The 21904-nt window shown below is 40.7% G+C and overlaps 1 protein-coding gene across 1 annotated transcript in view; it reads left to right on the top strand.

The window, feature by feature from the left end:
* Nucleotides 1-21904, top strand: part of LOC128647449 (probable ATP-dependent RNA helicase DDX60) — a 1088706-nt gene that overhangs the window by 216735 nt on the left and 850067 nt on the right. Inside the window, exons 8-9 of the mRNA XM_053700235.1 lie at nucleotides 10135-11090; nucleotides 13030-13199. Coding sequence (XP_053556210.1) covers nucleotides 10135-11090; nucleotides 13030-13199 — 1126 coding nt within the window. The remainder of the gene's footprint in view (nucleotides 1-10134; nucleotides 11091-13029; nucleotides 13200-21904) is intronic.

Here is a 21904-nt window from a genome sequence, read left to right as displayed (position 1 = left end):
GGATTATCTCAGTCGCCAAACGTTGCATCCGGGCGAATGGTCTCTTCACCCAGAGGTATTTCTTCAGATTGTTCAAATGTGGGGGCTCCCAGAGATAGATCTGATGGCCTCTCATCTAAACAAGAAACTTCCCAGGTATCTGTCCAGATCCCGGGATCCTCAGGCGGAGGCAGTGGATGCATTGTCACTTCCTTGGAAGTATCATCCTGCCTATATCTTTCCGCCTCTAGTTCTTCTTCCAAGAGTAATCTCCAAGATTCTGAGGGAATGCTCGTTTGTTCTGCTAATAGCTCCGGCATGGCCTCACAGGTTTTGGTATGCGGATCTTGTCCGGATGGCATCTTGCCAACCATGGACTCTTCCGTTAAGACCAGACCTTCTGTCACAAGGTCCTTTTTTCCATCCGGATCTGAAATCCTTAAATTTAAAGGTATGGAGATTGAACGCTTGATTCTTGGTCAAAGAGGTTTCTCTGACTCCGTGATTAATACTATGTTACAGGCTCGTAAATCTGTATCTCGAGAGATATATTATAGAGTCTGGAAGACTTATATTTCTTGGTGTCTTTCTCATCATTTTTCCTGGCATTCTTTTAGAATACCGAGAATTTTACAGTTTCTTCAGGATGGTTTAGATAAGGGTTTGTCCGCAAATTCTTTGAAAGGACAAATCTCCGCTCTTTCTGTTCTTTTTCACAGAAAGATTGCTATTCTTCCTGATATTCATTGTTTTGTACAAGCTTTGGTTCGTATAAAACCTGTCATTAAGTCAATTTCTCCTCCTTGGAGTTTGAATTTGGTTCTGGGAGCTCTTCAAGCTCCTCCGTTTGAACCTATGCATTCATTGGACATTAAATTACTTTCTTGGAAAGTTTTGTTCCTTTTGGCCATCTCTTCTGCTAGAAGAGTTTCTGAATTATCTGCTCTTTCTTGTGAGTCTCCTTTTCTGATTTTTCATCAGGATAAGGCGGTGTTGCGAACTTCTTTTGAATTTTTACCTAAAGTTGTGAATTCCAACAACATTAGTAGAGAAATTGTGGTTCCTTCATTATGTCCTAATCCTAAGAATTCTAAGGAGAAATCGTTGCATTCTTTGGATGTTGTTAGAGCTTTGAAATATTATGTTGAAGCTACGAAATCTTTCCGTAAGACTTCTAGTCTATTTGTTATCTTTTCCGGTTCTAGGAAAGGCCAGAAAGCTTCTGCCATTTCTTTGGCATCTTGGTTGAAATCTTTAATTCATCTTGCCTATGTTGAGTCGGGTAAAATTCCGCCTCAGAGAATTTCAGCTCATTCTACTAGGTCAGTATCTACTTCCTGGGCGTTTAGGAATGAAGCTTCGGTTGACCAGATCTGCAAAGCAGCAACTTGGTCCTCTTTGCATACTTTTACTAAATTCTACCATTTTGATGTATTTTCTTCTTCTGAAGCAGTTTTTGGTAGAAAAGTTCTTCAGGCAGCGGTTTCAGTTTGAATCTTCTGCTAATGTTTTTTGTTAAACTTTATTTTGGGTGTGGATTATTTTCAGCAGGAATTGGCTGTCTTTATTTTATCCCTCCCTCTCTAGTGACTCTTGTGTGGAAAGATCCACATCTTGGGTAGTCATTATCCCATACGTCACTAGCTCATGGACTCTTGTTAATTACATGAAAGAAAACATAATTTATGTAAGAACTTACCTGATAAATTCATTTCTTTCATATTAACAAGAGTCCATGAGGCCCACCCTTTTTTGTGGTGGTTATGATTTTTTTGTATAAAGCACAATTATTCCAATTCCTTATTTTATATGCTTCGCACTTTTTTTCTTATCACCCCACTTCTTGGCTATTCGTTAAACTGATTTGTGGGTGTGGTGAGGGGTGTATTTATAGGCATTTTAAGGTTTGGGAAACTTTGCCCCTCCTGGTAGGAATGTATATCCCATACGTCACTAGCTCATGGACTCTTGTTAATATGAAAGAAATGAATTTATCAGGTAAGTTCTTACATAAATTATGTTTTCTCTTACATTGGTGTGTCCGGTCCACGGCTTCATACTTGTGGGATATTCTCATTCCCTACAGGAAGTGGCAAAGAGAACACACAGCAGAGCTGTCCATATAGCTCCCCTCAGGCTCCGCCCCCCAGTCATTCTCTTTGCCACTCTAAACAAGTAGCATCTCCACGGGGGTGGTAAAGAGTTTGTGGTGTTAGTTTGTAGTTTTTATTTCTTCTATCAAAAGTTTGTTATTTTAAAATAGTGCCGGCTTGTACTATTTACTCTGAAGCAGAAAGTGATGAAGATTTCTGCTAAGAGAAATATGATTTTAGCACCAGTAACTAAAATCCATTGCTGTTCCCACGCAGGACTGTTGAATACAGGAGAACTTCAGTTGGGGGGAACAGTTTGCAGGCTTAACTGCTTCAGGTATGATCAGTCATTTTTCTAACAAAACCCAGTAATGCTAGAAGACTGTCTGTAATACCCATAGGGGAAGGTAAGCCATGTTTCTTAGACTATGTATAAAATAATGGCTTAAATAAAGGGCTTAGTTGCTGGTTGACACTATTTTGGGCTTAATCGATTGCTTCTTAGCATAATTATTTATAGTTTAGGTGTTTTTGTGACTTATAAAAATGCTTATGGGGTTTTTTATTCGCCTGGCATTTGATTAGACTCCTAATCTCCTCAGAAAGGCCCCAGCACTGTGTAATGCAGAGGAGGAGGCCTCATTTTCGCGCCTCAGTTGCGCAGTTGTTTTTGACAAGAAAGTTCATGCAACCTCATGTGTGGTGTCCAGAGACTTCAGAGGGACTTCAGACAGGCTTATTTCTACTCCATATAATCCCTAAGGACGGTAAAAGCCTCAGCAGAAGCTGTGGCATAGTACAAATTCATGTTTTAGGTTAATTGAGCTGAAAATTTGTGTGCAATCTTTTCAAAGCATTAGGATAATGTGGTGAAAATTTCATTAAAATCGGATGTTTCCTTGATGGTTTTTTGATGTTTTGGTAATAAGTGTGCTCTTTTATTATTTAAAGACACAGTAACGTTTTTGTCAAAAGTATTTTTTATTGCATTTTAGTGCTGTCTAAGTCTGTCAAACATGCCTGAGCCTTCAGATAGCGCTTGTTCTATATGTTTAAAGGCCATCGCGGTACCCCCATTGAATTTATGTTTGAAGTGTGCTATAGCGTCCAAGCAGTTTAAGGACCATACAATGACACTTAAAAATGTAGCCCAAGATGTATCTTTAGCTGAAGGTAATGAGGAGAGTATTTTATCTTCCCCTTCTGTGTCAACACCAGTTATGCCCGCGCAGGCGATGCCCAGCACATCTAACGCATCGATCCCTGTTACTTTGCAGCAATTAGCAACAATCATGGATAATTCTCTCGCAGCTTTTTTATCACAAACTGCCAGCATTTCCAAGAAAGCACGATAGCTCAGTTTTAAATACAGAAAATGAGCAATCAGACGCAGCGGATAATTTATCTGTAGTGCCCTCACATCAATCTGACTTGGCGGTGAGGGAGGGCCTGTCTGAGGGAGAAATTTCTGACTCAGGAAAAGTTGCTCAGCAGGCAGAGCCAGATACTATAGCATTTAAATTTAAGCTAGAGCACCTCCGCGCCCTGCTTAAGGAGGTTTTAGCTACGCTAGATGATTGTGACCCCTTGGTGGTCCCGGTAAAATTGTGTAAAATGGACAAATTCTTAGAGGTCCTGGTACACACTGATGCATTTCCGATACCTAAGAGGGTGGCGGATATTGTGACCAGGGAGTGGGAGAGACCAGGTGTTCCTTTTGTCCCCCCCCCTATATTTAAGAAAATGTTCCCCATTGTTGACCCCAGAAGGGACGCGTGGCAGACGGTCCCTAGGGTGGAGGGGGCAGTTTCAACACTAGCTAAGCGCACCACTATACCAATAGAAGATAGTTGCGCTTTCAAAGATCCTATGTATAAAAAATTGGAAGGTTTGCTTAAGAAAATATTTGTTCAACAAGGTTTTCTTCTTAAACCAATTTCTTGCATTATTCCTGTAACCACTGCAGCGGCTTTTTGGTTTGAGGAATTAAAGAACTCCCTACAGAGGGAGACCCCTTATGATGAGGTTATGGACAGAATTCACGCCCTGAAGTTGGCTAATTCTTTCATTACAGATGCCGCTCTTCACTAAATTAGCGGCGAAAAATTCTGGTTTTGAAATCGTGGCGCGCAGGGCGCTTTGGCTAAAATCTTGGTCGGCGGATGTGTCGTCCAAAACAAAATTGCTTAATATTCCTTTCAAGGGTAAGACCCTTTTCGGGCCAGAGTTGAAAGAGATTATTTCTGATATTACGGGAGGAAAGGGCCACGCCCTTCCACAAGATAGACCTTTTAAGGCTAAAAATAAGTCTAATTTTCGTTCCTTTCGCAATTTCAGGAACGGACCCGCTTCTACTTCTATAGCCACTAAGGAAGAGGTTAATGCTTCCTAGCCCAAACCTGCATGGAAACCCATGCAAGGCTGGAACAAGGGTAAACAGGCCAAGAAGCCTGCTGCTGCTACCAAGACAGCATGAAAGGGTAGCCCCCGATCCGGGATCGGATCTAGTAGGGGGCAGACTTTCTCTCTTTGCTCAGGCCTGGGCAAGAGATGTTCTGGATCCCTGGGCGTTAGAAATTGTCTCTCAGGGGTACCTTCTGGAATTCAAGGACCTTCCTCCAAGAGGAAGTTTCCACATGTCTCGCTTGTCTTTAGACCAGACAAAGAGACAGTCATTCTTACTTTGCATAGAAGATCTTTTAAAGATGGGAGTAATACACCCAGTCCCAACTGCAGAATGAGGACGGAGTTTTTACTCAAACCTGTTTGTAGTTCCCAAAAAGGAAGGAACTTTCAGGCCAATTCTGGACTTAAAAATCCTAAACAAATTTCTCAGAGTTCCATCATTCAAGATGGAAACTATACAGACAATCTTACCGATGATCCAGGAGGGTCAATATATGACTACCGTGGATTTAAAGGATACGTACCTGCATATTCCTATCCACAAGGATCACCATCAGTTCCTAAGGTTCGCCTTCATGGACAAGCATTATCAGTTTGTGGCTCTTCCCTTCGGGCTGGCCACCGCTCCAAGTATTTTCATGAAGGTGCTATGGTCCCTTCTAGCGGTTCTAAGACCGCAGGGCATTGCAGTAGCACCTTACCTAGATGATATCTTAATCCAAGCGTCATCTTTTCACAGAGCAAAGGCGCATACAGGCATTGTGTTGGCCTTTCTAGGATCTCACGGGTGGAAAGTGAACGTAGAAAGAAGTTCTCTGTCCCCGGTCACAAGGGTTCCCTTCCTGGGAACAATAATAGACTCGATAGAAATGAAAATCTTTCTGACGGAGATCAGGAAGTTGAAGCTTTCGAATTTCCTGTCGAGTTCTTCATGCCAATCCTCAGCCTTCTGTGGCTCAGTGCATGGAGGTAATCGATATTATGGTTGCAGCAATGGACACAGTCCTCTTTGCCAGAATTCATTTGAGACCACTGCAACTGTGCATGTTCAAACAGTGGAATGGGGATTATGCAGTTTTGTCTCCCCAGATACAAATGGACCAGATAACCAGAGAATCGCTCCTCTGGTGGTTGTCTCAGGATCACCTGTCTCAGGGAATGAGTTTCCGCAGACCGGAGTGGATCATTGTCACGACCAATGCCAGTCTCTTAGGCTGGGGTGCGGTCTGGAACTCCATGAAAGCTCAGGGTCCATGGTCTCGGGAGGAATCTCTTCTCCCGATAAACATTTTAGTATTGAGAGCGATATTCAATGCGCTCGGGCGTGGCCTCAGCTGGCGGAGGTCAAATTCATCAGATTTCAGTCGGACTACATAGAACTGGACCTGATAGCGTCCCGCCAGAACTCAAAAGTTCCCCTTTACAGGTCCAGGTCCAGGGATTCCAAGGGGACATTGATAGATGCTCTAGTAACGCCTTGGTCATTCAATCTGGCTTATGTCTTTCCACCGTTTCCTCTTCTCCCTCGGCTAGTAGCCAGAATCAAACAGGAGAAGGCTTCGGTAATTCTGATAGCTCCTGCGTGACCTCGCAGGACTTGGTATGCAGACTTGGCGGATATGTCATCGGCTCCACCATGGAAGCTACCTTTGAGGCAGGACCTTCTAATCCAAGGTCCATTCAAACATCCAAACCTAGTTTCTCTGCAACTGACTGCTTGGAGATTGAACGCTTAATTCTAGCTAGGTGTGGGTTCTCTGAATCAGTTATAGATACTCTGATCCAGGCTAGAAAGCCTGTTACTAGGAAAATTTATCATAAGATATGGCGAAAATATCTTTGTTGGTGCGAATCCAAGGGTTACTCGTGGAGTAAGATTAGGATTCCAAGGTTGTTATCTTTCCTCCAAGAAGGATTGGAGAAAGGATTGTCAACTAGTTCATTGAAAGGACAGATATCTGCTCTGTCTATTCTGTTACATAAGCGTCTGGCAGCTGTGCCAGATGTGCAGGCGTTTGTACAGGCCTTAGTTAGGATCAAACCTGTTTACAGACCTGTGGCTCCTCCATTGAGTCTAAATTTAGTTCTTTCAGTTCTTCAAGGGGTTCCGTTTGAACCTCTACATTCCATAGATATTAAGTTACTATCTTGGAAAGTTTTGTTTTTGGTTGCTATTTCTTCTGCTCGAAGAGTTTCTGAATTGCCTGCTTTGCAGTGTATCTCACCCTATCTGGTGTTCCATACAGATAAGGTTGTTTTGCGTACCAAGCCTGGTTTTCTTCCAAAGGTAGTTTCCAATAAGAATATTAACCATGAAATAGTTGTTCCTTCTCTGTGTCCTAATCCAGTTTCTAAAAAGGAACGTCAGTTACACAATCTAGATGTGGTTCGTGCTTTAAAATTCTATTTAGAAGCAACAAAAGATTTCAGACAAACATCATCCTTGTTTGTCATTTATTCTGATAAGTGGAGAGGTCAGAAAACAACTGCTACCTCTCTTTCCTTCTGGCTGAAAAGCATCATCCGATTGGCTTATGAGACTGCCGGACGGCAGCCTCCTGATTGAATTACCGCTCACTCCACTAGAGCTGTGGCTTCCACGTGGGCTTTCAAGAACGAGGCTTCTGTTGAACAGATTTGTAAGGCAGCGACTTGGTCTTCACTGCATACATTTGCCAAATTTTACAAATTCAATGTTTTTGCTTATTCGGAGGCTATTTTTGGGAGAAAGGTTTTACAAGCAGTGGTGCCTTCCGTTTAGGTTACCTGACTGTTTCCTTCCTTTCATCCGTGTCCTAAAGCTTTGGTATTGGTTCCCACAAGTAAGGATGAAGCCGTGGACCGGACACACCAATGTAAGAGAAAACAGAATTTATGCTTACCTGATAAATTTCTTTCTCTTACGGTGTGTCCGGTCCACGGCCCACCCTGGCGATTTAGTCAGGTCTAAAATTATTTTTGTAAACTACAGTCACCACTGCACCCTATGGTTCTCCTTTTTCTCCTAACCGTCGGTCGAATGACTGGGGGAGCGGAGCCTGAGGGGAGCTATATGGACAGCTCTGCTGTGTGTTCTCTTTGCCACTTCCTGTAGGGAATGGGAATATCCCACAAGTAAGGATGAAGCCGTGGATCGGACACACCGTAAGAGAAAGAAATTTATCAGATAAGCATAAATTCTGTTTTATATGATTTTTTTCCCAGTGACTCCTTTCCTCTGCCTGCCTGTATTTCTTCCTATTTTTAACTTCTTTTTGTTTTATAACAATGTACAAATACATTAAAAGGGAACAAAACTACTATTCATGCATATGAGAAAGCACTATTTACAAGTGTTAAAAATATATTTGTATACAGTTACATTTGTTTTCAATTTGAAGCTAACACTAAGTGCAACTGGGCATAAAAGTCTGAATGAATACTACCTGATAAGCAACTCTTCCACTGGTTTATTTATATAGTGAAATCTGTATTTATCTGTCTGTCTCTATATCTATCTTCCTATATATCTATCTATCTATTTATTTATCTATCTGTCCATTTATCTCTCTGGGTGAGAAAAACATCCTCTCAGATTACACACCAGAGTTATATTTGAAACCAATTACTCATGTTAGGGTGGAAGATATAATGACATGAATAATTCAGTGTTATTGAAGGTATTGAACTGTGCAGATACTGCAGATTACAAATGGAGCAATATTTAATGCTCCAGCTCACGCGCTAACTCTGCTAAAATTAAATTAATAGGAAAGTCAAAATTAAACTTGCATGATTCAGATAGAGCATGCAATTTTAAGACACGTTTAAATTCACTTCTATTTTCAAAGGTGCTTTGTTCTCTTGGTATCCCTTATTGCAAAATAATATGCACATATCATACACTAGTGGGAGCTGGTTGCTGATAAGTGCCTGCACACATTTGTCTCTTGTGATTGGCTAATTAGATGTGTTCAGCTAGCTGCCAGTAGTGCAACACTGTTCCTTCAGCAAAGGATAACAAGAGAATGAAGCAAATTTGATAACATAAGAAAACTGAAAAGTCATTTAAAATGGTATGTTCTATCCAAATCATAAAAGAAAATGTTGTGTTTTAAGCTTGTAGGGCGCGTCAGTGCTCGTATTACAAGTTGAAATTAAAATGTTTAGCTCTCTCACTAACCTAATACGTGCAAAAAGCATAACTTTGATTATTGTGATCATGTTAACGTATTCCCTCATAGAAGTCAATGAAGCAAAAAGAGTGGAAAAAATGCTACTTGCGCACAAAGCTGATCACATATTTTTAAGTGACTTCTATGACAGGCTTATTTCTACTCCATATAATCCCTAAGGACGGTAAAAGCCTCAGCAGAAGCTGTGGCATAGTACAAATTCATGTTTTAGCTCCGGTTTGGGCATTAAGGGGTTAATTGAGCTGAAAATGTGTGTGCAATCTTTTCAAAGCATTAGGATAATGTGGTGAAAATTTCATTAAAATCGGATGTTTCCTTGATGGTTTTTTGATGTTTTGGTAATAAGTGTGCTCTTTTATTATTTAAAGACACAGTAACGTTTTTGTCAAAAGTATTTTTATTGCATTTTAGTGCTGTCTAAGTCTGTCAAACATGTCTGAGCCTTCAGATAGCGCTTGTTCTATATGTTTAAAGGCCATCGCGGTACCCCCATTGAATTTATGTTTGAAGTGTGCTATAGCGTCCAAGCAGTTTAAGGACCATACAATGACACTTAAAAATGTAGCCCAAGGGGGGGCGGAGTCTGACAGGGCTCCAAGATGGATGCCTTAGCTTAGAGCTCTGTATACCAGAACAGGGAGATCAGCCACTACTCCTCTCCATCAAGGATCCAGAGGGTACATCTCAGCTCAAAAGTTATGTGAAGCTGCTGGGAACACCACAGGGGCTGAAACTGCAGAAAACAGGCTGTGGATAACTGTCATCATCAGCCAGACCATCATCCACCCTGTGGGAAAGGGCTCAGTCGTGAGTAATGGCCATATAGATCTGGTCAAACCTTTACAGACCTGAAAAAACATTACATGATGCAGCACAGAAATGGAGCCTAACACACATTGCCACACTATAAAATACTGGCCAGGACATTAATCTTTAAGACAGAAACCTTCAGGTCCAAATTACAAATCCTGGAAATCACTAAGTTATTAGAAATCTCCCATGTGGCTAGATAAAGCCTGAGAACACAATGGCATTTTAGGAAGAATTAGCTTCTTAAAAGTGCAAAGAATGAGATCTGTACTACCACTTTTTTTTTAGAGGTGAACAAATTGCAATATTCCTACTCCCCTCTCAACATTCTACATGAAGGGTCTTGTATTTGGGAAACTATATTGTTTTGTAAACTGGGACATGTTTTTTTAATGTAGTTGAAAATCAGTTCATAGAGATACACCTATTCCTATACAACAGCGCCACCTGCTGGATGATTACGAAAGCACACCCAAAAGGACTTTTTCTATTAAAACCTCAGAAGATTAAATATATCAATACTCTCACTATTGCTGGAGTAATATTTTTTAGGGAATTAACCCTACCTCCTGAGACTATTTTAGAGCATTAACATGGCCTCCAAGAAACCAAATAAATCAGACAAGCCAGGGAAATCTGCATCTGTCAACTCATATTTTAAACCATCCCAGGGAGATAAAACCCCAGATGCCAACAAAGAAATGGCAGAAATCAATACAATGAAGCCTTCCATGCAGGATTCTTTTGTCGACTCCACTCCACTAACTAAAGCGGACCTACATCTACTTGTCTCCAAACAAGATATTACTAATAGTTTTGATAAACTCTGGGAGAAATTGGATTCCATGCACACCTTCATGACGACAAGTCTGAATGATATCAAACAAGAAATTAAGGACCTAGGTTCCAGAGTAGAAACACTGGAGGAAAATAGAGACAACCTGGTAGAGGATGTTGAAATGACAGTCCAACAAGTATCAGAGCAACAGCAGGTAGTAACCGATTTGCTGGACAAGATCGAAGATATGGAAAACAGGAGTCGAAGAAGTAACATCCGTCTTAAAGGAATTCCTGAATCGATTACGGCAGCTGAATTGCCTTCATATTTACATCAATTGTTCTGTGCAATAACAGGGGTAGATCAGTCAACGGAAATAGAGATTGAGAGAGCACATAGGGCTCTTAGACCCAAACCCAAAGCTGACAACCCACCTCGAGATGTTATAGTGGCATTCCTGAGATTCCCAGAGAAGGATAAGATTCTCAAAGAGGCTGCTAAACAACCAACTTTCAAGTTTCAAGGAAACGTTGTACATTTCTATCAGGACTTGAGCACTAGGACACTCCAACGGAGGGGGACTTTGCGTCCTCTCACCTCTCTGCTTCGAAAACATGGCATCCAGTACAGATGGGGTTACCCCTTTGCTCTACATATCTCTAAGGACAATAAAATCCTCACAATCAGAGATGTTAATGGGATATCCGATATATGTGAAGCACTGGATCTGGAAACACCAAACCTGCCAGAGAAATCACAGATGGAGGAGACTCTAACAGCTCAACAGGCGAAACTTAAGTCTCAGAAGTCACAATGGACTAGAGCCCCGAGGAGACGACAGAAGAATAAGTGAAAGACTCACAGTGAAGTTTTGTGTATCTCCTTGTTTTTTTCTATTTTCCCCTCTCTTACAGGTTGCAGTGTACCTACAGAGACTAGGAAAATCTCCTGAGACAATGGGTCGAACTTAAGAACTCTTACAAGAAAATGTCTAATTTAGTTTTTACTAAGTTTATATTGTTATCTCACAACATAGTAGGTTTATCCAAATGTTGTATTTCTAAAGATCATATACAGTTATTGTTGTTGGCTTTGGTAGGGGAGAGTGGTTAATAGTTAATATCTAACAATATTAATGGTACTTTACCTTACAGCTAGTTTCCCCCTATGTTTTAAAAATGGAGTTAGTTGGCAACTCCTCTGTTCTATAGGTTCCCCCAGAACTAATTGATGTTATTTCAGAAACCTCAATATGTTATTTTTTATTTTATATTTCTTTTGTTTAAGTTATTCTTCTCTAACGTCTTTACTTTTTCTACCCTACAGTTATTCATTCTACTTATCCTTCTCTTCTCTCCCCTTGTGCCTTCCCCAAGTGGACCACAGACACACCCAGTAACCCAACGGATGAGAGTGCTTTTTCAGAGAGGTGATTCGTTACTAGAGGCTGGTGAGCTCTTGCAAACACAATACACTTCATCACTATTCCTTACAATTAATAATCAAACAATTCCATTTGTCACACACTAATGACTCCGACTAATATAGTTCTACTCTCCCATAACGCAAGAGGTCTAAATTCAGATGCAAAACGTAGGAAAGCCTTATCTCAATACACACGCTTGGGTGCTAACGTCATTTTCTTACAAGAAACTCATTTTGAGTCTAATCATATTCCCAAATACTGGACGAATCAATACCCAACACACTTTCATTCTACTACAGATAAAAAGAAGAGAGGGGTTTCTATCCTTCTCCACTCCTCCTTAAATTTTATTCACAAAGAATCCATAATAGATAAAGAGGGCAGATACCTAATCATTAAGGGCCACATTAACGAAGTGGAAATTATTTTTTGCAACATCTATGCCCCAAACGAAAAGCAAGACAAATTCATTAATAAAATCTCACACCTTCTCACAAACTGGAACTCGGCTAGAATATTTCTAGCAGGAGACTTTAATGTCTCCCTCTACATGAAATTTCCTCAGTCACAAATCCGACCCACACAATCACAAATTAGAAACAACAGAAAAACTAAATCTATTTCCAGTACTCTGGAAGGACATAATGTACTTGACTCTTGGACTGCGCTATATGGCATCACTTCAGATCACACTTTCTACTCAACAGCACACCGAAAATATTTCAAGCTAGATTACATTTTCCTGAGCCAAACCCTAATTTCCAATCTGGTATCCTCCTCCATTCATCCTTGTGTGTGGTCTGATCATTCCATAATAGTAGCTAAAATAACAGGGCTTCTTCCCCCAAACAATGCAAGAAGCTGGACTTATGACCCCACACTTATGAAAAATCCCCAACATAAAGATCGTATTTTCAAACAGATGATGGAATTCTGGAATATTAATACAGATTCCATCGATAACCCGATTCAGATTTGGGCAGCCCATAAATCGGTGTTAAGAGGTTTCCTAATCCAACTAAAGTCAAAATCAAAAAGGGAAACACAGTTACTATTACAGACACTACACAAGGAGATAGCTACACTAGAGAAACAACATAGACTTACCTGCTCACCCAAGGTATATAAAACATTGCAAAATCAACGCCAAAAACTAGATAAATTATTAAATGACCAGTCACTTAGAGCCGGATTAAGACTACAAACCAAATACTATATATACGCCAATAAACCAGATCGTTATCTAGCCAATAAAATTAGAGATAGGATCAAAGATATTTCCATTCCCTTCTTACGCATAAATGCATGTGAATCTACATCCCACCCAAAAGTAATTGTAGACACTTTTGCCAACTATTATAGTTCTTTATACAATGGCAAGAAAGTTTCCAAATCGGAACAAACTTCCTGTCTCCTGAATAGATTTCTGGAGGAAGCCACTCTGCCCCAAATTGACCAACAAGATTTGGCAACTCTTAACTCAGACATCAGTGCAAGTGAGGTAGAGAGAGTTATCCAAGATCTGAAACCTGGTAAAGCAGCGGGCCCAGATGGCTTTTCAGGCGAGTACTATAAACTATTTAAATCCTTTCTCATACCTCACCTAGTCAAATTTAGCAATCATATACTTCAAGGACATACTATTCCCTCAGAACTTTTAGATGCCAAAATTATAGTCCTCCCTAAGCCGGGCAAGGACAGGTCCCTCTGTCATAATTATAGACCAATTTCCCTCATTAACCAAGATTTAAAAATTTTTACCAAAATTCTGGCCAACCGATTAAAACACTTGCTCCCAAAACTAATTCACCCAGACCAGGTTGGCTTCATTAAAAATAGGGAAGCTCCAGATAATATCAGAAGGATGATATCATTAATAGATTATTTGCATATTTCTAAAACGCCTTCTCTGTTGTTATCCCTGGACGCAGAGAAGGCGTTTGACAGGGTCGACTGGGAGTACATGCAAGCTGTACTACATACCATGGGCTTTAGGGGTTCTTTTATTACAGCGATCCAGAGTATATATTCATATCCCTCGGCATGCGTTAAGGCAATGGGACACCAATCTGACAGATTTGCGGTCTTAAATGGGACGAGACAGGGTTGTCCTTTATCCCCTCTCCTTTTTGCTGTTTGCATAGAGCCCCTGGCGCAACACATTAGGAACTCCCCAGACATTACGGGTATTAAAATAGGACAATCGGTTTACAAACTCACTCTTTTTGCAGATGACGTTTTGCTCTCCCTAACCAAACCCCTTATATCTCTGCCAAATTTATACAACACCCTTAGGAACTTCTCCACTATATCTGGTTACAAAGTGAACCTTGAAAAATGTGAAGCCATGCCTCTTGCTATTCCAGACCACACAAAAAAATTGATAGAACTAAACTTTGAGTTTAATTGGGTAAAACATCATCTCAAATATCTAGGGATCAACCTTACAAAACACTCATCAGAACTTTACCAAACCAACTATCCTCCAATTTATAAAGTAATCAAACAGGACCTCACTAAATGGAGCAAACTGAGATTTTCTTGGTTTGGACGTCTATCTGCGATCAAAATGTCTGTGTTACCAAAGATTTTATATTTATTTCGGACCCTACCGATAGGCATCCCGAATTGTGATCTAGACAATCTCCAAGCTTGCATTAACAATTTTATAAGAGGGACTAAAAAAGCTAGAATTCCTAAACCAATATTTACGAGACATAGGCAACTGGGAGGCCTGGGCGCACCAAATCTCAGACACTACTTCCAAGCAGCTAGGTTAGCGCAAACTACTCTCCTTAACAAAACGGAAGATGAGATAAGATGGACCACGTTGGAGTCAGACATAAATAAACTATATCCTCAAGAGCTGGCTCTGTGGGACCCACATAGAGCTCAAACCCAAAAACTTAATAAATTCCCAATTACAGATTACATGCTCAAAGCTTGGTCCACTCTTGTTTCGTCTCTCAAAATTCTCCCTAACAGATCCCTCAAGACCCCCCTAAAAGTAATCATACCTTCAGAACAGATCCCAGCTATACAGAAGTGGGAAAACAGAGGTCTTTATAGGATCGCAGACTTAGTAGACAAAGGCAAATTAATGACATACACACAACTTCAGGATAAACTGTCTCCTTCCAAATTACATTGGTTTCTATATCTTCAGATATCCTCCATCATACATAAATACCTACCTTCATTGACTGGTCACAAATTCACTCCCTTAGAAATAATTTGTAGCTCCTCATCCAGACCTAGAAAAACTATTTCACAATTATATCAACTAATTCAATCTTCCACACAAATCACTAAAACAAGCCTTCAGCTTAAATGGGAGGCCGACCTCAATACAGAAATTGATATTTCCGACTGGAATAACTTAATATATAATGCGAGTAAAGGCCTGTTGAGTGCTGACATGCAGGAAAATTGCCTTAAAACAATTTTCAGATGGTATCTCACTCCAATTATCACCTCTCATTCCATTAAACGGGGGTCCAAGCTCTGTTACAGGGGTTGTGAAGTCGAAGGTACATACAAACACATGTGGTGGGACTGCTCTTACTCTAAAATAATCTGGAATAAATTATCACTCCTTTTAAGTACGATACTAGATAGCCCCATTCAGTTGTCAATGAACCAAGCCCTATTGAATGTACGCTTAAGGCAGTTTAATAAATACATTAATCAATTTATCAAAATTTTATGTACAGCTACACGTATATGTATAGCCCGTCACTGGAAGGAGGGGGCTCCCCCCTGGGACGAAATTTTACATAAAATTAGGCACATATACAATATGTCCGCACAAGCAGCAATATTACAAGACACTCAGGAAGCTTTTCACAAAGTCTGGTTTTATTGGATCACACATGACTCCGTATAATACTGTTTGAATTGTCAATATACCCAATACAGCAGAGATCTTATATGCCTTTATACATCCGTTGGTTAATCATAATATTATCCTTATTGATGAAAATTCCACTGGGTGTGTCATGGTCGGAAGGCACTATTTTCTTACTCTTCTTCATCTTCCCCTCTTATCTTCTTCTCTTCCCCCTTTGATTTTCCCAACTTTTCTCTGTACTCCCTTTGTATTCAAGATCTTCATACATTTTTTGGTTAAGATGGGAATGAGGGGGTGTCCTTACCCCACTCAGGTCCCCCAGACAAACTGACAGACAAGAAGCATGATAGCTGTTGTTTAAGGAGTAATCGACCAAGTAATTCCATCTATATAGCGATACAAATGTAAATGTTTTAAATGCTTCTAGGAAATCTTAGTTACTGTCTACTAATATTGGTCTCATTGATCTATCTGTCATTAAGTGGCTATGTCTTCTGTGAAGGTCTTGTTTATTCTTTTGTATTGTTTAAATATCAATAAAAAATTATTTCAAAAAAAAAAAATGTAGCCCAAGATGTATCTTTAGCTGAAGGTAATGAGGAGAGTATTTTATCTTCCCCTTCTGTGTCAACACCAGTTATGCCCGCGCAGGCGATGCCCAGCACATCTAACGCATCGATCCCTGTTACTTTGCAGCAATTAGCAACAATCATGGATAATTCTCTCGCAGCTTTTTTATCACAAACTGCCAGCATTTCCAAGAAAGCACGATAGCTCAGTTTTAAATACAGAAAATGAGCAATCAGACGCAGCGGATAATTTATCTGTAGTGCCCTCACATCAATCTGACTTGGCGGTGAGGGAGGGCCTGTCTGAGGGAGAAATTTCTGACTCAGGAAACGTTGCTCAGCAGGCAGAGCCAGATACTATAGCATTTAAATTTAAGCTAGAGCACCTCCGCGCCCGGCTTAAGGAGGTTTTAGCTACACTAGATGATTGTGACCCCTTGGTGGTCCCGGTAAAATTGTGTAAAATGGACAAATTCTTAGAGGTCCCGGTACACACTGATGCATTTCCGATACCTAAGAGGGTGGCGGATATTGTGACCAGGGAGTGGGAGAGACCAGGTGTTCCTTTTGTTCCCCCCCCTATATTTAAGAAAATGTTCCCCATTGTTGACCCCAGAAGGGACGCGTGGCAGACGGTCCCTAGGGTGGAGGGGGCAGTTTCAACACTAGCTAAGCGCACCACTATACCAATAGAAGATAGTTGCGCTTTCAAAGATCCTATGTATAAAAAATTGGAAGGTTTGCTTAAGAAAATATTTGTTCAACAAGGTTTTCTTCTTCAACCAATTTCTTGCATTATTCCTGTAACCACTGCAGCGGCTTTTTGGTTTGAGGAATTAAAGAACTCCCTACAGAGGGAGACCCCTTATGATGAGGTTATGGACAGAATTCACGCCCTGAAGTTGGCTAATTCTTTCATTACAGATGCCGCTCTTCACTAAATTAGCGGCGAAAAATTCTGGTTTTGAAATCGTGGCTAAAATCTTGGTCGGCGGATGTGTCGTCCAAAACAAAATTGCTTAATATTCCTTTCAAGGGTAAGACCCTTTTCGGGCCAGAGTTGAAAGAGATTATTTCTGATATTACGGGAGGAAAGGGCCATGCCCTTCCACAAGATAGACCTTTTAAGGCTAAAAATAAGTCTAATTTTCGTTCCTTTTGCAATTTCAGGAACGGACCCGCTTCTACTTCTATAGCCACTAAGGAAGAGGTTAATGCTTCCTAGCCCAAACCTGCATGGAAACCCATGCAAGGCTGGAACAAGGGTAAACAGGCCAAGAAGCCTGCTGCTGCTACCAAGACAGCATGAAAGGGTAGCAACCGATCCGGGATCGGATCTAGTAGGGGGCAGACTTTCTCTCTTTGCTCAGGCCTGGGCAAGAGATGTTCTGGATCCCTGGGCGTTAAAAATTGTCTCTCAGGGGTACCTTCTGGAATTCAAGGACCTTCCTCCAAGAGGAAGTTTCCACATGTCTCGCTTGTCTTTAGACCAGATAAAGAGACAGGCATTCTTACTTTGCATAGAAGATCTTTTAAAGATGGGAGTAATACACCCAGTCCCAACTGCAGAATGAGGACGGGGTTTTTACTCAAACCTGTTTGTAGTTCCCAAAAAGGAAGGAACTTTCAGGCCAATTCTGGACTTAAAAATCCTAAACAAATTTCTCAGAGTTCCATCATTCAAGATGGAAACTATACAGACAATCTTACCGATGATCCAGGAGGGTCAATATATGACTACCGTGGATTTAAAGGATACGTACCTGCATATTCCTATCCACAAGGATCACCATCAGTTCCTAAGGTTCGCCTTCATGGACAAGCATTATCAGTTTGTGGCTCTTCCCTTCGGGCTGGCCACCGCTCCAAGTATTTTCATGAAGGTGCTATGGTCCCTTTTAGCAGTTCTAAGACCGCAGGGCATTGCAGTAGCACCTTACCTAGACGATATCTTAATCCAAGCGTCATCTTTTCACAGAGCAAAGGCACATACAGGCATTGTGTTGGCCTTTCTAGGATCTCACGGGTGGAAGGTGAACGTAGAAAGAAGTTCTCTGTCCCCGGTCACAAGGGTTCCCTTCCTGGGAACAATAATAGACTCGATAGAAATGAAAATCTTTCTGACGGAGATCAGGAAGTTGAAGCTTTCGAATTTCCTGTCGAGTTCTTCATGCCAATCCTCAGCCTTCTGTGGCTCAGTGCATGGAGGTAATCGATATTATGGTTGCGGCAATGGACACAGTCCCCTTTGCCAGAATTCATTTGAGACCACTGCAACTGTGCATGTTCAAACAGTGGAATGGGGATTATGCAGTTTTGTCTCCCCAGATACAAATGGACCAGATAACCAGAGAATCGCTCCTCTGGTGGTTGTCTCAGGATCACCTGTCTCAGGGAATGAGTTTCCGCAGACCGGAGTGGATCATTGTCACGACCAATGCCAGTCTCTTAGGCTGGGGTGCGGTCTGGAACTCTATGAAAGCTCAGGGTCCATGGTCTCGGGAGGAATCTCTTCTCCCGATAAACATTTTAGTATTGAGAGCGATATTCAATGTGCTCGGGCGTGGCCTCAGCTGGCGGAGGTCAAATTCATCAGATTTCAGTCGGACTACATAGAACTGGACCTGATGGCGTCCCGCCAGAACTCAAAAGTTCCCCTTTATGGGTCCAGGTCCAGGGATTCCAAGGGGACATTGATAGATGCTCTAGTAACGCCTTGGTCATTCAATCTGGCTTATGTCTTTCCACCGTTTCCTCTTCTCCCTCGGCTAGTAGCCAGAATCAAACAGGAGAAGGCTTCGGTAATTCTGATAGCTCCTGCGTGACCTCGCAGGACTTGGTATGCAGACTTGGCGGATTTGTCATCGGCTCCACCATGGAAGCTACCTTTGAGGCAGGACCTTCTAATCCAAGGTCCATTCAAACATCCAAACCTAGTTTCTCTGCAACTGACTGCTTGGAGATTGAACGCTTAATTCTAGCTAGGCGTGGGTTCTCTGAATCAGTTATAGATACTCTGATCCAGGCTAGAAAGCCTGTTACTAGGAAAATTTATCATAAGATATGGCGAAAATATCTTTGTTGGTGCGAATCCAAGGGTTACTCGTGGAGTAAGATTAGGATTCCAAGGTTGTTATCTTTCCTCCAAGAAGGATTGGAGAAAGGATTGTCAACTAGTTCATTGAAAGGACAGATATCTGCTCTGTCTATTCTGTTACATAAGCGTCTGGCAGCTGTGCCAGATGTGCAGGCGTTTGTACAGGCCTTAGTTAGGATCAAACCTGTTTACAGACCTGTGGCTCCTCCATTGAGTCTAAATTTAGTTCTTTCAGTTCTTCAAGGGGTTCCGTTTGAACCTCTACATTCCGTAGATATTAAGTTACTATCTTGGAAAGTTTTGTTTTTGGTTGCTATTTCTTCTGCTCAAAGAGTTTCTGAATTGCCTGCTTTGCAGTGTATCTCATCCTATCTGGTGTTCCATACAGATAAGGTTGTTTTGCGTACCAAGCCTGGTTTTCTTCCAAAGGTAGTTTCCAATAAGAATATTAACCAGGAAATAGTTGTTCCTTCTCTGTGTCCTAATCCAGTTTCTAAAAAGGAACGTCAGTTACACAATCTAGATGTGGTTCGTGCTTTAAAATTCTATTTAGAAGCAACAAAAGATTTCAGACAAACATCATCCTTGTTTGTCATTTATTCTGATAAGAGGAGAGGTCAGAAAACAACTGCTACCTCTCTTTCCTTCTGGCTGAAAAGCATCATCCGATTGGCTTATGAGACTGCCGGACGGCAGCCTCCTGAATGAATTACCGCTCACTCCACTAGAGCTGTGGCTTCCACGTGGGCTTTCAAGAACGAGGCTTCTGTTGAACAGATTTGTAAGGCAGCGACTTGGTCTTCACTGCATACATTTGCCAAATTTTACAAATTCAATGTTTTTGCTTCTTCGGAGGCTATTTTTGGGAGAAAGGTTTTACAAGCAGTGGTGCCTTCCATTTAGGTTACCTGACTGTTTCCTTCCTTTCATCCGTGTCCTAAAGCTTTGGTATTGGTTCCCACAAGTAAGGATGAAGCCGTGGACCGGACACACCAATGTAAGAGAAAACAGAATTTATGCTTACCTGATAAATTTCTTTCTCTTACGGTGTGTCCGGTCCACGGCCCACCCTGGCGATTTAGTCAGGTCTAAAATTATTTTTGTAAACTACAGTCACCACTGCACCCTATGGTTCTCCTTTTTCTCCTAACCGTCGGTCGAATGACTGGGGAAGCGGAGCCTGAGGGGAGCTATATGGACAGCTCTGCTGTGTGTTCTCTTTGCCACTTCCTGTAGGGAATGGGAATATCCCACAAGTAAGGATGAAGCCGTGGATCGGACACACCGTAAGAGAAAGAAATTTATCAGATAAGCATAAATTCTGTTTTATATGATTTTTTTCCCAGTGACTCCTTTCCTCTGCCTGCCTGTATTTCTTCCTATTTTTAACTTCTTTTTGTTTTATAACAATGTACAAATACATTAAAAGGGAACAAAACTACTATTCATGCATATGAGAAAGCACTATTTACAAGTGTTAAAAATATATTTGTATACAGTTACATTTGTTTTCAATTTGAAGCTAACACTAAGTGCAACTGGGCATAAAAGTCTGAATGAATACTACCTGATAAGCAACTCTTCCACTGGTTTATTTATATAGTGAAATCTGTATTTATCTGTCTGTCTCTATATCTATCTTCCTATATATCTATCTATCTATTTATTTATCTATCTGTCCATTTATCTCTCTGGGTGAGAAAAACATCCTCTCAGATTACACACCAGAGTTATATTTGAAACCAATTACTCATGTTAGGGTGGAAGATATAATGACATGAATAATTCAGTGTTATTGAAGGTATTGAACTGTGCAGATACTGCAGATTACAAATGGAGCAATATTTAATGCTCCAGCTCACGCGCTAACTCTGCTAAAATTAAATTAATAGGAAAGTCAAAATTAAACTTGCATGATTCAGATAGAGCATGCAATTTTAAGACACGTTTAAATTCACTTCTATTTTCAAAGGTGCTTTGTTCTCTTGGTATCCCTTATTGCAAAATAATATGCACATATCATACACTAGTGGGAGCTGGTTGCTGATAAGTGCCTGCACACATTTGTCTCTTGTGATTGGCTAATTAGATGTGTTCAGCTAGCTGCCAGTAGTGCAACACTGTTCCTTCAGCAAAGGATAACAAGAGAATGAAGCAAATTTGATAACATAAGAAAACTGAAAAGTCATTTAAAATGGTATGTTCTATCCAAATCATAAAAGAAAATGTTGTGTTTTAAGCTTGTAGGGCGCGTCAGTGCTCGTATTACAAGTTGAAATTAAAATGTTTAGCTCTCTCACTAACCTAATACGTGCAAAAAGCATAACTTTGATTATTGTGATCATGTTAACGTATTCCCTCATAGAAGTCAATGAAGCAAAAAGAGTGGAAAAAATGCTACTTGCGCACAAAGCTGATCACATATTTTTAAGTGACTTCTATGACAGGCTTATTTCTACTCCATATAATCCCTAAGGACGGTAAAAGCCTCAGCAGAAGCTGTGGCATAGTACAAATTCATGTTTTAGCTCCGGTTTGGGCATTAAGGGGTTAATTGAGCTGAAAATTTGTGTGCAATCTTTTCAAAGCATTAGGATAATGTGGTGAAAATTTCATTAAGATCGGATGTTTCCTTGATGGTTTTTTGATGTTTTGGTAATAAGTGTGCTCTTTTATTATTTAAAGACACAGTAACGTTTTTGTCAAAAGTATTTTTTATTG

Source organism: Bombina bombina, chromosome 2, assembly GCF_027579735.1.
Source record: "Bombina bombina isolate aBomBom1 chromosome 2, aBomBom1.pri, whole genome shotgun sequence".
NCBI classification, from domain to species: domain Eukaryota; kingdom Metazoa; phylum Chordata; class Amphibia; order Anura; family Bombinatoridae; genus Bombina; species Bombina bombina.
The sequence above is the reverse complement of the archived record's forward strand: the minus strand, read 5'-3'. Positions and strand labels throughout refer to the sequence as shown.